The 14,912-nt window shown below is 45.1% G+C and overlaps 1 protein-coding gene across 4 annotated transcripts in view; it reads left to right on the top strand.

Annotated features, from left to right (window-relative positions):
• Positions 1 to 4,714: 4,714 nt before the first annotated feature.
• Positions 4,715 to 14,912, top strand: part of LOC120831033 (protein MTSS 2) — a 55,255-nt gene continuing 45,057 nt past the window's right edge. For all 4 annotated transcript variants that reach the window (XM_078085240.1, XM_078085238.1, XM_078085239.1 and 1 more), the window contains exon 1: positions 4,715 to 6,602. In XM_078085240.1, coding sequence (XP_077941366.1) covers positions 6,516 to 6,602 — 87 coding nt within the window. In that variant the 5' untranslated portion in view covers positions 4,715 to 6,515. The remainder of the gene's footprint in view (positions 6,603 to 14,912) is intronic.

The following is a 14,912-nucleotide window of genomic DNA, read 5'->3' as shown; positions in this document are numbered from 1 at the left end:
ATGAAGTGAGCTAGCAAGAGCATATAGAGCACAGTACAAGTGATAATCCGACTGGAACGCAGCCAATTTGACTTGCCCTTTGCAAAGATAAAGTCCCATGAAATTAGGTCGTCTCAATCCCGACCTGTCAGTACTGACTGACACCTCAGCACCGCGCTTCCAACATGTAAACCCACCAGCACAACGATGCTTGGAGCAACTGCATGGTGAGAACATGGGGCAGCAGTGACGGAGGTGGATCAGACCGCCGTTCATGTTCCACGCCAAAACAAAAGCCAACGTTGACCTTGTTTCACACGAGTCGTAACTCTGCAGCCATGTGAAGCGTTGCACAAGCTGCAGAACGCAACACTATTGAGCCAAATGTGTCTACTGTATTTGTTTATCATGCATGTATATCTGCCTGTTTGTTGTTGTGATAGTCAGGTGTCTCTTTCCAACACAAGCCCCAAAATGGAGTCGTCATACGGAGCCCATGTGATATTCTCAAAGCAAATGGGTCAAAACAAAAGAAGTCCGGAGAGGGCTGCGTGCTCTGTGTGTGCAAGTGGATATTTGTGTGATCAACACAGGAAGAGCGGGCGCTGCCTGTGTGTGTGTGTTTGCATTGCACATATGTGGGTGGGGTGGGGTTGGGTTGGGGGGGGGCGAGGGGGGCTAGTTGCATGACAAATCTCACTCTAATCAGCTCCCCTGGGGCAGTGCATGTGTCTGCATTCATATTAGCATGTGTGTGTGCCTACAATATTCTGAATTTGTGAATACTGTGTATGAAGGTGTTGCCATGTCTGTATCGGTGTGTGCGTGTCCCACAGTCGGTGTTTAAGTGTCTTATTTCTACGAGGACCCAGTGCAGTATCAAAGACCCAGTGCAACATGGCTCTTAAATAATTTAATAAAAATGAAAGTAAAAAATTAATGAGAGCAGAACCTCCCTCCTGCTGTCCTGATGTAAATGCCCCCCCCCCCCCAATAATGTAGTCCCTGTGTGCGAGACCATGTTGACAGGAAGTACTGAAACCCAAACACAGAGCATCTCATGGGGCCTTCAGAAAGCAGCCCAGATGGGCGCCATGATGAGTCAGCTCACGATGATTTATTCAGATTAAATACATTCCAACAGGGAGGACCTTTAATTACAGCTCAGGATGTTTGCAAACAGTGAATCATACACAGATGACCTGTTTCTTCTTCATTTTTACCAATTCTCTACAGCAGACTTGGTATGTGTTGGGTCCCAGAATGGAGAGAAAGCAGCAGATATGTGGCCCGACTAAGCTGGAGGGAGACCACACGGTCGTTGTTATGCGAGCAGCTGAGGGACATTTATCCCAAGAGGCACAATGAAATGCATTTACACAACTGTATGTTCCTTTGACGGAAAGGTTGGAAGTTAAGGGAGGTACATGGAATACTTTATTGGAAGGAAAGACATCTCCTCCTTTTTGATGACACTTTAAGAGGATGTATTGAATATTGTATGAAATTATGTGTTGGTGATCGGGGTTTATGTCGAATAATTCTGTTACATGCAAATGTGACAGGACTATGGTGGGTAATGACGCATCTCCAAATCTGAAATATTAGATGGGACTCGACTGCTATTGAGGAGTTATTGAGGAGAAGTTAATACAAGAGAGTGACCGGTAAGCTGGTGAGGGGAATTTGTGTGTCCTGGTGTGTGTACGTGTGGCTGTGTGTGTTTTTTTGCACAACAGGTACCCTGAATCAGTGAAAAACTAACACTCACAACAAAAGCAAGCAACAAAGTCAGCAATAGACAAAACAAGCTGTGAGGAGTGTGCGATGCACATCGGGGCACATGCTGTAAAGTACAGTGGGACATATATATGGAATAATGTATACCAATATTTATTTAATATATAATAACAAACACATCCTTCTCAGATGGTGCGTCTGTGCAGATCATCAGTATGAATACACTGTGTGTGTCCATCTGACACACGGATGCCTTTGTGTGTGTGTTTCCGCTAAGCATATTGTAAGCGCGTCTGTGTCTATGTGCGTTTGCGAGAGGACGTCTGCGCGCGTGTGTGTGTGTGTGTGTGTTTGGTCTGTGAGAAGCGTCAGTAACTGGGGCAGAACTGATTGTTGCTGATGGCTGTAGGCAAGCGCAGACCTACATTCTGCTCCGCCATACAGAGGGGATGAAGGAGGAGGAGGAGGGGGAGGGGGGGGAGAAGAGGTGCGGTATGGAATGGAATGCGGGGTTTCTCCTGTACTGTCTCCTCCGTGGCGACCTCCCACCCCCCTTCTGCTGGCCGCTGCCATCTCCCGCTGGTGTCTCCTCTACTGGGCACGTTCCTTTACTCCGTCTGGTTCTGACACTTGACAGCCGCAGAGACTTACTCAGCACACAGAGGACGGGGGGGGGGAGGGGAGCGGTGAGCAAAGGGTCATTCCTATAAGAATACTCCACTGTCAATGGCAAATGTCTTTTGCCAACATGGAAGAGTTGAGTCCACAAACTGCTGGTTCAGGTTGCATTGACCTTCCTGTGTCTTATAGTCACGTTTATGAATTCAACCAAAGTCGTAACTCATCAGTAACCAGTCAAAGTTAACGATATCGGACCGTGAGGGATCAATGTGGTTTTGACTGGAAAAAGTCTGCTTACCTGCTTGTCTACAATCTGCTTTCCGAGTATCTCGCTGACAAATGCAAATCAGCAGCGGTGACACCGGCACCACGTTCACATTTATCTGCTCTCCGTTGTGTTGGGAACTGCTCACATCTGCTTTTGGGCAACATCAGTTGCTCAAGTTCTGCTGCTTCCTCTCAAAAGAAACGCCTAGTCAGCAGATTCTACCGTCAGCTGATATCTGACCCACGACCCCATCCAGGGACGGGGACAGAGTTCACCGCTCCACTGAGCTTCGACCTGCTCTCACTCCAAAATACATTGAGGAATGACATGAATTCTAAGAACATTCAACTCTTGACAAGAATTGTATGAATTACTTTGCTAATGCATGAGTCAAAATAATCAGAAAATGTTCAAATAAAACATATTATTTGAATTATTGACAAACACTGAGACTCAATTTTGTCTATAACACACGGCTACTGGCTGAGAGGACGGCTTTCAGGTGGTAGAAAGTCTTTCTTCTATGTTATTTTGTATTACGGGTTTGATTTACACATGGAGAACACAGCGCTGTCCAATGTCCACACTGATCACCAACAAAGTGCAGGAAGAGACAAAGATCCCATTGAGCAACAGTTCAATGAGAATCAAAGAAATGATTGGTTAAAGCTTTACATCACAAGCTGCAGACCTCGATAGGAACAGCTCCTTGTTTTAGCGTTGAGAGCCACAATACCTACGAGATGCATGAATGTTAACAGGTGTGTTGCTTCAGCAAAGCCATTCTTTAAACGTCAGACTAGAAATAGAAAGTTAGATTGGGGATATCAGCTGAACATATTACGGAGTGTCGGATCACACCGTTTGAATCTGCGTCAGTAACCAGTAGAATAAAGAGAGCCCGAAAAAGAACAGCTTGCCAAAACATTTAGAGACAAATTTGCGTTAACAGTATTTTTTCCTGTCATGCAACATTGTTGGGACATTGAGAGATGAAGACAGATGCATTTAGTGTGGCGATTTAGACCCTTTGAAGCGCTTTGCGCTAAATCTTGATGAATTTGTTTCAAAATGAGGAAGGCAGATGCTTTCTCTGCTCTCTTTTTTTAGACGCCCATCTCCTGAAACGAAACACGTTCATCATCAGTCGCTTGCGTGAAAGGCGTCTGTTCTTTTAAGCTGAGCTGGCCATCGCTGGAGTGAAACACGTGTTGTTTGCGATGGTCTTTATACATGTTCCCATAGACATCTATTACATCGTTTTCTAGCTACTGTTTCATATGGAGTTATTGGGAGCATTTATTATCTGTCATGACAGGGTGATGATGGGTGAACAGACAGATTCACACACACCAGCACATCACAAAGACTACGAACTACAGCCGGGTTTCACTTCCTGAAGGTGGGTCCAGTGTGCGACATTTGGAACAATCGTGAATGTGTTTTCACACCACTGTCATCGTTTATTCATGACCCTAACCGCTTCATTCCAGCCCGCCGTGTGGACAATGTTTTTGTACTGTAATGACTGTATTTACTCACGTTTCTCATCATGTGCACTGATTGACGTCGTACAACCAATCAGAGGGATTTCACTCACACATGCTCGCCAACAGCCCGACTTAAAAGGCATACGAACAATTAAATCACTATTAGAGACAGTCCGCCGACACTTTCATGTATCAGGATTACTTTTTTAAATCATTTGTTAAACAATTAGAGATTCAACCATTTTGGAAGAAGAAATTGGTCACAAATATCTGAACAAAAAATCAAATCCTAAATGTCAGTGACACAAAGAAGTTCGATTGTTGGTCCACTTCTTATTATGTTACAGGCTCAATACCAAAAGGATACTAGATAAGAATGCGTCAGGCCGCTGCGTATGAGGCTTCTCTAAATAGAAACCAGGTCCACACTGAGGAATGCAGTAAAACCCGGCTGGATTCTGTCACTTCAACCTACTCAGCTGTTCATATTGCTGCTCTTGTTGACGTGTGTTTTCCTTCTGCACTGATCGGACCGCTGTCAGGAAAGGTAATAAGGAAGGAGGATTTCGGTGCGACTGAACACGTGCGCCTCAGTCTGCTTCCGAGTCCACGGGAACGGGTGGTGTGTGTGTATGTGTGTGAACCAACTGTGTACAGGACACACTTAAACACACAGGAAGAGAGCTAAGACAAGAAAAACACAGCCTATGTGATATCTATGACATCCTTCCCTCTGTCAAGGTCGCCAGAGAGGACCAAGGTAGCAACGTGAATGCTCACATACAGTGCACATATGGTGTTCACACACACACACACACACTGGAGATCACCTGACCGTGTTTTTTCCTGTATCCATATGAGGTCTTTCTCAGGAAGGAAAAACATGGCATAAGCATAGAGATGAGCATCTGTGTGTGTTTGTGTGAATAGTATTGCCTATATAAACCTTTGTTGTGTGTCTGTTGTCACCTGCAGTCCAAAGATAATATTTCCACTTATTCAGAGTACACTTCATGACGTCTGGCATCCAGACAAAGACTATGGAATCCCTCTAGAATGAAGCTATCACGTGAGAGTGGCATCTGCCTGAATAGCAGATCCCATCTCTCCATTGCGGTCTAGTTTCACGGCACTTCTCCCTGACAGGAATATCCAGAGCGCTGTGACCCCTGACCCTTGAACCATCATTCTGGCCGCTTACAGTATCATGTTACTGGAATGCTCTGCAACGCAAGTAAAGTGCACGTTGCGTACCGACACAGGATACCTGCACGTTTTCCTGACGCCAAAGGCCCGTATACACAACCATGTGCTGGCATTCTTCACTCTCCAAACCAAATGAACCATCAGAATTAAATGTGCACACGTTCACGTGTTTCTGGATTTAATTAGACAAATGGAAATCCATGACAAGGATTTTCCGACTGTTTATTAGAAGTAGGCTTTTTTACTTTGACTGATGACTGAGGAAAGGCCGCCCCCTATTTGGAGCAGGTGGCCTTTACACCTACAGCCGAAATGAATGAACACAACTGAGTGCAAAATTGAAAAAAAACGGAAATTGAAAACAGGGGGAGTGAAGGCAAACATATTTCAGTAACTCTGCCCACTGTGAATTTTCATCCAAACTGGTGGATGAGTCTCAAGGAATTCTATTTTCCACCTCAAGAAGCCAGATAGTCGTAGCAACTTGTTGTTTTTTTAAAGAACAGTCTTTAAGGTCGTAATACATTTAAAAAAGAAAAAGTGATCCTTCGGGGTCATCGGGCCCTTCCAACACACGCACGCACTCCTCCGGTAGCTACATTTAACATTTGACATGTACGTGTTCCTGGCTGCTGAGCCCACCGCCTCTGCGCCAATCACAGCCTGCCTTTAACCTGCGCACACGCACGCACGCACGGAAAGCATAGAAACACACCCTGACACACACGGCGATCCATCGCTCCGGTTCTCCTCACACCTTCTCATGCGCCCCCGCCGGTACCGCGCAGCGCTCCGTGCGCCAAGATGAGCGGCCGCTCCGGAGCCATCTGAACACCCCACTGCACGCCGAGAGGGGGGAGAGAGAGCAGGAGGGAGAGAGAGAGGGAGAGAGAGGGAGAGAGAGAGACGCGAGAGAGAGAGCGAGAGAGAGAGCGAGAGAGAACCGTCTCCTCTCACAACCTATATCCTCCGTTTCGTTCTGGACAAGACCGCAGCGCGAGCCGTTTCTTTCGGCATCTTTTCTTTCAGCCGACCCCCCCCCCCCTCTTCGTTATTGTTGGTCTCTTGGTTCAAAGGAGAAAGCGGTGAGCCCGGTCGTGATTTTTTTTTTTTTGGGGGGTGGAAATACATTTTGGCATTTGTTTTATTTTTTATTTCTTGCTGAGTGTGGGTAGCGCGCTGTTTGTGCGCGCTTGTGCAAATTCCGGTGAATGGTGGATTTGGCAAACATGGAGACCGTGGAGAAGGAATGCGGGGCCCTCGGGGGTCTATTCCAGGCGATTGTCAACGACATGAAGGTAAATAAAAGCTTGTGCGTTTATTTGGATTTGTTTTGGTGAGATTTCTCAGGGTCCGTGCTCGTGGTTAGAGCGAATCACACCCTCTAACCAGAACGCGCACGCGGACTGCTCCTTTCGCAGCAACACGCTCGCGCCGATCGCATATGATCGTCAGCGTGGAGGGGGCGAACCGGTAAAACTGACAATCCTACAACGGCTGTGGTTGCGACCCCCCCACACCCCCATCAAAATATTATCTGCGCATGTAAACGTAATCTGTTATCTGACACATTTGACTGCGCCCCCCCTCGCTCCCCTCCCCTCCCCACCGCCCCGCAAACACAGGATGACAAAACGGCCCACAAAGGTTTGACAATGCTTCGGCCCGCCGTCAGGAGCCGCGCGTCGCCGCGTCCGGTTGAATGGGCCCTAAGCCGCCGGAGCGCATACAGTGCGCAGAGGGTCAGATGAGCCCACGGGTTCATGGACGCACACATTGGTCATAGGACGCATTCCGTTACACACGCGTGCATGCAGACCTGGGTGGGTGGGAAATGCTTCATCATCATCATCATCACCGCCGTCATCTCCGTCGCATTGTTTTTTTCTTCATTGAAAACACACACAGACACGACGACCATCGCATGTTCCGGGTCGTTTTTTTGGTGTTACTGTGCGTCTCCATGAGAGTGCCGCGTCATTGATTTTCTGTCAGGCCGATCCGGCAGGAAAACATGAAGGCGTGAGAAGCCTCGCAGCCGTCAGACACCCAGCCTGTCTGTCTGTCTGTCTGTCTGCCTGTCTGATGGTCCGTCTGTCTGTCAGTCTGTGGCTTCGCTGGTTGCACCCGTGGAGGCGCTGTGGATGGAAGCATCCCTCTCACTGGCTCACGGTGCAGGCTGTGTCAGTGTGTCTGCCTGTTAGACGCCCATGCAGCTCTGCATGCCTGTCTGTCTGTCTGTCTGTCCGTCTCCCTCTTTGTCTCCCGTTATACCTATCACCTATCATGCATTATCAATTCCCCTCCAACTCTGCACATTGTGTGAGTCTTCTGTATGACCCCGGATGGTAGAGGTCAGGGAGAGATTATTGGTCTGCTGTGCATGTGTGGGCACGTGAGTGATGTGTGATCCTGGATATCATACTAGTCCAACATGTAATGTATTACCCAAGAATACTACGCAAAAAGGCAGTGTGTTACCTTGTAAAATGACCTGAATAAAGAATAAATATAATTAATCGGGGTCATTAAAGGTGCATTCCAGTGATTTACTTTTTCAAATAGGATCGCAAACAGAAAATTAAAATGTCTAAATGCAGTCTTCAGAGTATGGATGTATATTTACTTTGTGGCGGCAATGAAAATCATTACATGATAACAGACTTGCTAAGATGCTCATCCCTCTGGAAACCATTCAGGGTTTGTTGCATAGCAACATCAGCACCTATGACGCAGCATCTGTACTGTTTGTTGACAGGGTGCATAGATGAAGGTATAAAGCAGGATGCCAGAGACTTTCTCTAGTACGTGTTCACATGAAGTGGCGGCTCGTATGCTTTTTGTCCAGTGATCCCACACGGCAAAGGACCAGTGTTTGCTGTGCTGGTCCTTTGAATAGGTCAGAGCAGCGTGGTGTCTCATTGTAGTTTAAAGAAAGCTTTGGTTTCAGCTGACACTCCTCCCAGAATGATCCCCAAACATAAATATCTCCCAAACTCCAAGAAGTTATAACGCAGTATTCGTCTCTACATCGTTCTTCTGTTGTTCTCCTACACTTTGGGGGAAATACCCCTTTAAAGTCATGTTGCCTCTTCTTCTCCTCCCTCTGTTTTCATCGATTTATTCATGAGGTATCAAATGCTCCTCTTGTTTATGTCACGCACTCACTCTGATATACAGTATGTGGGTCACTACAACTTGGGCCAAAAAGCCCCACTGCCCTGTCTCAATTCCCCGAATGCCCAAGCAGGCAGTGAATAAACATGAGTGAGTGGATACGAATCATTGAGTGATCGGCCCTCAAACGCACTCACCAGGAAACAATGTGCACTGATCAATAAAGAAGATGCCATTTGTCAGAAGGAACAGTGGATTAATCGTTTTTCCTAAAAAAGGTTATTTTATGTTAATAGCTTTGGTTATTAAGTGGAAGACTTGTGGAAATGAGACAGTGACTGCAGAGGAGACATCTTTGATCTCCTCTAGCTGTTGGAGTCCACATTCTCCATGTCTATATGCACCATGTTCACTCAAAGGCAACAAAAGGATATGCAGAACACGTGTAATTACTTGAGGAGAAAAATGAGGAGCAATATTGAGATTTCTTTCAAGGAGTGTGTAAGCCAGGAATTAATGTAATGTGGAAGCAAAATAATGAAAAGTGGGACCCATTAACTGCTCAGTTGATTGACAATGAATGTATCTGCAAAGTTTTGATTCTCCAGACGCTATAAAGTGTAATCTTATACAGCTTTTTTTTGTCAAATATGGCTGAACATTCAGAAAGACAAAACCAGCAATTTCAATAATGCATAGGTGTTTTCAATAATAGATCTTTCCGATACTTTCTAGGCAGAATATTGAATCAATTAGTTGAGAAAGTAATATTCAGAATAACTGACGATGAGATTATGTTGTTAGCTGACCTAGAAGTGAATCAAATCAGGTTAATTAATACATTTCATTTAATTATTAGGCAACTAGATTTATTTATTTTACTAGAAGGCCCCTGTGAATGTGTTCTCATGGTGCTTTTAGGTGTCATGACTCATGCACATGCTCTGCTGAATGCTGCTGTCTGCCGATGTCAGCACAATCCAAGCTGTTTTGAAACCACTTTTTCTTCCTCTTTCTCCATCGTCTTCCCTTTCCTCCTCCTGCTCCTCCGGCTCCTCCCTTCCTCTTCACATCCTCAGCGGATCCTCCACCCAATGCAGCCTCTGTCGCTCTGTGTGTCTGTGTGTGTCTGCAATGTGTGTCCCTGGATGCTATATCTCGCAACTCTCCAGTGAATTACACACCCCCACACACGCTCACGCACACAGGTCACAGGTCAGAGAGGGGTAATATGATGAGACGAAGAGGTCACGTTCACGGTCAGCCGCTCATACGGACCAGTGGCTATTGGGTATTTGTCATATTTACTCGACAGACTAAGACGCAATTACGAAGAAAATGATTTCCTGGTCCTTTAAGAAACAGTAGTGAGCCTGATTTGACCTTGTTCCATTAGAGATAACAGTATCGGCCTGAGAAAACCCACATTTTCCCAAAAAGTCCCACTTATATACAATACACCAAAATAACAAATTTATAGCACCTGCATATGCATATAGGCTGATTATTATGGCCATAGATTATATGTAGTTAAAATACAGCAGGCACTGCATATAAATGGTAAATGGACTGTACTTGTATAGCGCTTTTCTAGTCTTCTGACCACTCAAAGCGCTTTAACACTACATGACATCATACACCCATTCACACCCATTCATACACTGATGACAGGAGAACCACACACAGTGACACCTGCCATCAGCAACTACCATTCATACACTGTAGTCGCAGCTACAGGAGCAATGTTGGGTTAAGCGTCTTGCCCAAGGACACAACAACATGCGGGTTAGCCGGGCCTGGGATCGAACCCACAACCCTCTGATGGGAGGACGACCGTGCTCCCCTCTCACCCACAGTCGCCCATCAAAGGGGACATATCATTTAAAAGTCACTTTTGTTCCTGTGAGTTTTTTGTGGATCAGTAAACAGAGGATTCAACCAAACACATGTGACTCAACAAGCCATTCAGGTGTGGCCATTACAATGTAGTGCCTTCACCTGTGCGCCTCCACCCACGGCCTGAGAGCCACCGCCCTATTTTCAGCAAACCAATCAGAGCATCCATCCATCCATCTTCACACCACTTATCCTGTACACAGGGTCGCGGGGGGGCTGGAGTCCATCCCAGCCAACTTTGGGCGATAGACAGGGTACATCCTGGACTGGTCGCCAGCCAATCGCAGGGCTACACAGAGACACACAACCATTCACACTCACATTCACACACCTACGGGCAATTTAAAGTCCCCAATCAGCCTGATCCCCAGAGCATGTCTTTGGACTGTGGGAGGAAGCCGGAGAACCCGGAGAGAACCCACGCAGACACGGGGAGAACATGCAGACTCCACACAGAAAGGCCACTGGGCGGAATCGAACCCAGGACCTTCTTGCTGTGAGGCGACAGCGCTAACCACCAATCAGAGCAGATTGAGCTAAATTTTCTATACGTCTCTTACGGTTATCTTATCCTACAGAACTGGTCTACCCTTATATATCTATATCATTTCGGTCTCCTTTACAATTGCCCTGTGTTCTCTGTATTGCGCACGGCAGACTTCAGCCCCACACCCACAGACCATTGCAAGCACACACACACTCGCACAGGTGAGCACACGCCCACTACCGGATAGATAGCGTGAGTAGGAAAACATTCCGGTGTCTGTCTGTCCGTAAATTCCCAAAGCCATATGGAGAGTGGAGATATTGATTGAACAGTTTGAATTCCAGCATCATGTATCACATAAGGTTGGAAAATATAGCGAAATATGAATATTTGAGAAGCTGGGGACGGATTCTAATTTGACGTTTGCACTTAAAATATCCTAAAATCAATCAATTGATTGCGAAAAAGGATTTTGACTAAACAATTACTCTCCTAAAACTGAGTGAGTGACAACTAATCTGTATTTACAAAGTGTCACTTACTGTAAAATGCACTGAAAAGCTTTACTTTTGAAATTGGTGAAGTGGTGAATTGTGTATTTGTTCAACTGCACAAGCAAATTCCATTAGTGGAAACCAAGTCTGAGGCTTGTCTGCCTGCTCATTACATAAAGTAGAAAGCGTGAAAACAACAAGCAATCCGGGAGAACTGGCTGTGATCTGGTCAGTGTCTTCACTGAGACTGCCCTTTAAAAACCCTGTGACAATTATGTCCCATGATTCTGGGCCGTGCTGCAGAACTGAAGATGCTCTGTGGAAGCATATCATTAGTCCAGTCTGTGGTGTGTTTGTGTGTGTGTGTGGTCTATGGGGACTTCCCACCGCAGTGTTGTCGTAAAACAAAGGCCTTGGGATGCGTGTCAAAGAGACAGAGGCTTGTCCCCTTGGCTCCCCTTGGCCCATGCAACCTCAGACCCATCAGTCCAACAGGCCCTCGTCACAAAAGAAAAAGCTAGGTGCTACTAATAACGTGAGGCATGACCCAGCTCTATTCAAGCATCCCTGTAAGCCTCAACCGAGTGACAGTGAGCCGGCATGCACATTACCAGAAGACAGGAATCCTCAGTCATTCATTTTTTATTTTGAATTAATAAAATGTCCTTCACAAAAAATACAGTGAATACACCCAATCAAATCGGTCCAAAGCGGTCCAGAGCCAATGAAGCAAATAACCACAAGCGGTCCTGTGAGAAAACGTCAGAAACATTTGCTTTGCGTTGGTTGTGAGTGCACCTTTAGATACTATTTGCAATATAAAATAGGAATATTTACAATGACATATGGTAACAAGCAACAAATGTGTGTGTTTGAACCTGTCTATGACCTGTCTATCACCTGCCTATGACCTGTCTATAACTTTTCTATGACCTGTCTATCACCTACCCATGACCTAAAACTTTTCTATGACCTGTCTATCACCTACCTATGACCTATCTGACGGAAAAGGCCTCATGGAAGTGATATTTGACTATTCTTTGTTGTATAAACAAATACAACACAATTGCAAAGAAATAAACACCTTTATTATTACATTTATTCAAAATCGGCACAAACATTCACCTGAATTTAAATACTAACTATGTTCATTTCAAACATGAACACAAATAGGGGTTTGTCACGCTATTTGACTCTTGATTTCTGTTGTCAGTCTGTAATTGTTGGATGCAGAAATTTGGGCGCTGAAATGAAAGAGCTACCTTTACTTAAAGCATTGCAGTTAGCAGTATGCGTATCACAGCAACATATATTGGTGATGTTGTGGAAAGTCACAGAAGAAGAAGAGATCTGAGGGCAGGTTTGAGGTCATGCAGCTGAAAGGAAATTATCGTGCATTGTTTCAATTATGAATGATTCTGATGCAAAAAACAACTAGTAAAATAATTCTGGTCAGTTTCTTTGCAAAAGATGCCAGTTCAAAATCTTCCTCGTTAGAACTTGTTAAAATCTCAGAGGCGGTCTGGGCCCTGCGGCTCGTTAGGGCCGGCAGAGATGAATGGCGAGGACTGGTCGAGGAGGCGTAGAGGCTGCTGGGAGCCGGCCAACACAGCCTCTCTCACTGAGCCCTTTGTGAGGCCTGTCAAAGCCTTCTCATCACACTCAGCTGTTCACTGTAAAACACACTGGTCATTATGAACAGGCCAGAGACAGAGAATGACAATGAATGTGGCAAATCGATATTCTCTTGTTCCTTTCAGAAAAGATAGACTGAATGCAGAGACAGTTCTCTTCATGCTCTATATATCACGTCTTAGTAGAGTGGAGACATGCTTGATTCGATGTGCTTACTTTGGTAGGGGCTTGTATGATAGTGGTATCAGACTAACATTGAGCAAGGCTTAATCTATCATATATATATAGAAATGGAAAATTATAATACAGTATCTCCATCCAAACTCAGCTCCTGCTCTGCAGCAGCACTGGCAGCCTCTTTATCTCAAAGCCTGATGTCTTCATTAACCTTTACATTAGATACGTTTGACACATAATAGTTGGACAAGGACAGACCAAAATGAGAAAGAACTGTGACATGCAACAGCAAATTCACAACAGTCATCTTTGTCTGTTCTTTCTGAACAGACAGCTCAAATATGTTAATTCAACTATGAAAGTCAAATTGTAGCCTGAAGGAGAATCCATGCAGATGCATTGGCCTATTCAAATATAGCAGATATATAGGTATTGCCATGCATGAAGGGCTTTTAGCTCAGTTGTGGTCACCAAACAAGTAAATGCTATAGTTAGCCATTCACATACTTGGTTCGCTGTTTGGCACTAGCAGGTTGGAGCTTTATCCAACGATAATTGACTGAAAAGAGCTTCCTACTGTGGTTTCCTTTGGATTCCATTTCTAACTGGTATGACAACAGTAACTCTTCTAAAGCAAAAAAAAAGCTTGTTAAGGACCAAAATGAGGATATCTGCAACCCAGTCTCACAATTGTATGTGTACAGACTGTAAAGCCCTCTGAGGCAAATTTGTAATTTGTGATTATGGGCTATACAAAATAAAATGAATTGAATTGAATTGAACAAAACGTGGAACAGCTACGTTGGACCAACGTGGTATTCTCACGCTTTTGGGGAGAAAGCGTGACAATACAACATTTTAATTTGCAACGAGGTCACGTGACTATCAACTTTCCCTCAGATAAAAAAAAGAAAATGGTGGACTGTCGGTCTATTAAACATTTCAAATATTTTAAGAAAGCATCAGCATTTGTATGCATTTCGATGGGATTTCTAGCGAGAAGTATGCGTTACATTTTCATAATCTTCTATCAGAGAAGGGAGACCTTCCGTTTATTAGTTTCTAGTGACGTAGTTGCAAGGCGATGTAAATTAATAAAACGTAGTATTGTCACAATTTTGGGGAGAAAACGTGAGAATACCACGTTGGTCCAACTCAGCTATTACACGTTTTGCTGTGAGACTGGGTTGGTATCTGGGCCTCTGCTCTCTCTCCTCTTTCTTATTGATTAGAAGTTGCAGTGATATTCCAGTTTGGATGGGTGAAAATCCAGATGGTCGTGTCTTTCCACACCTCATCTTTCATCCTCCATCCCGGCTGTGATACGGTAGCATGCCGTTTGGCCACTGAATTAGTCAATACATTCATGGCTAGCCTTGTCTGCCATATTACATGACATTCCTCTGCATTATTCTGCCCCAAAAAACATGGTGCAGACGTCCCGCCGGGCAGATGTTTCAGTCTGTGATCCTGGCCTTGCTGCGCAAAGACACAACAACACACAGATGGTTTCCCTTTTCCCCTCATCACTATGTTTGATTGGAATTAGCTGCTGCTGCTGCACTTCATCAATTATGCAGTGAGGCAGTCTCATCATGTCTCTTCATTTGCATGCTGATGCTTTTCCTTTTAAAAGAAAGAGCCGGCCCAATGTGCTGGGAGAGACGTTTTACTGAGCATGGCGGAAACAATCATGACTCTGCTGATCGTCTGCATAGTGACTTCAAACAGCAGCCTCCTGTGTGAAAGTTGGGATCTCGTACACAACCATTCGCTGTTAACTCCTCCCTCCATGGACGTCT

This window comes from Gasterosteus aculeatus, chromosome 12, assembly GCF_964276395.1.
Source record: "Gasterosteus aculeatus chromosome 12, fGasAcu3.hap1.1, whole genome shotgun sequence".
Taxonomy (NCBI): Eukaryota; Metazoa; Chordata; class Actinopteri; order Perciformes; family Gasterosteidae; genus Gasterosteus; species Gasterosteus aculeatus.
Note: the sequence above shows the minus strand (reverse complement) of the source record. Positions and strands in the feature narration are given on the sequence as shown.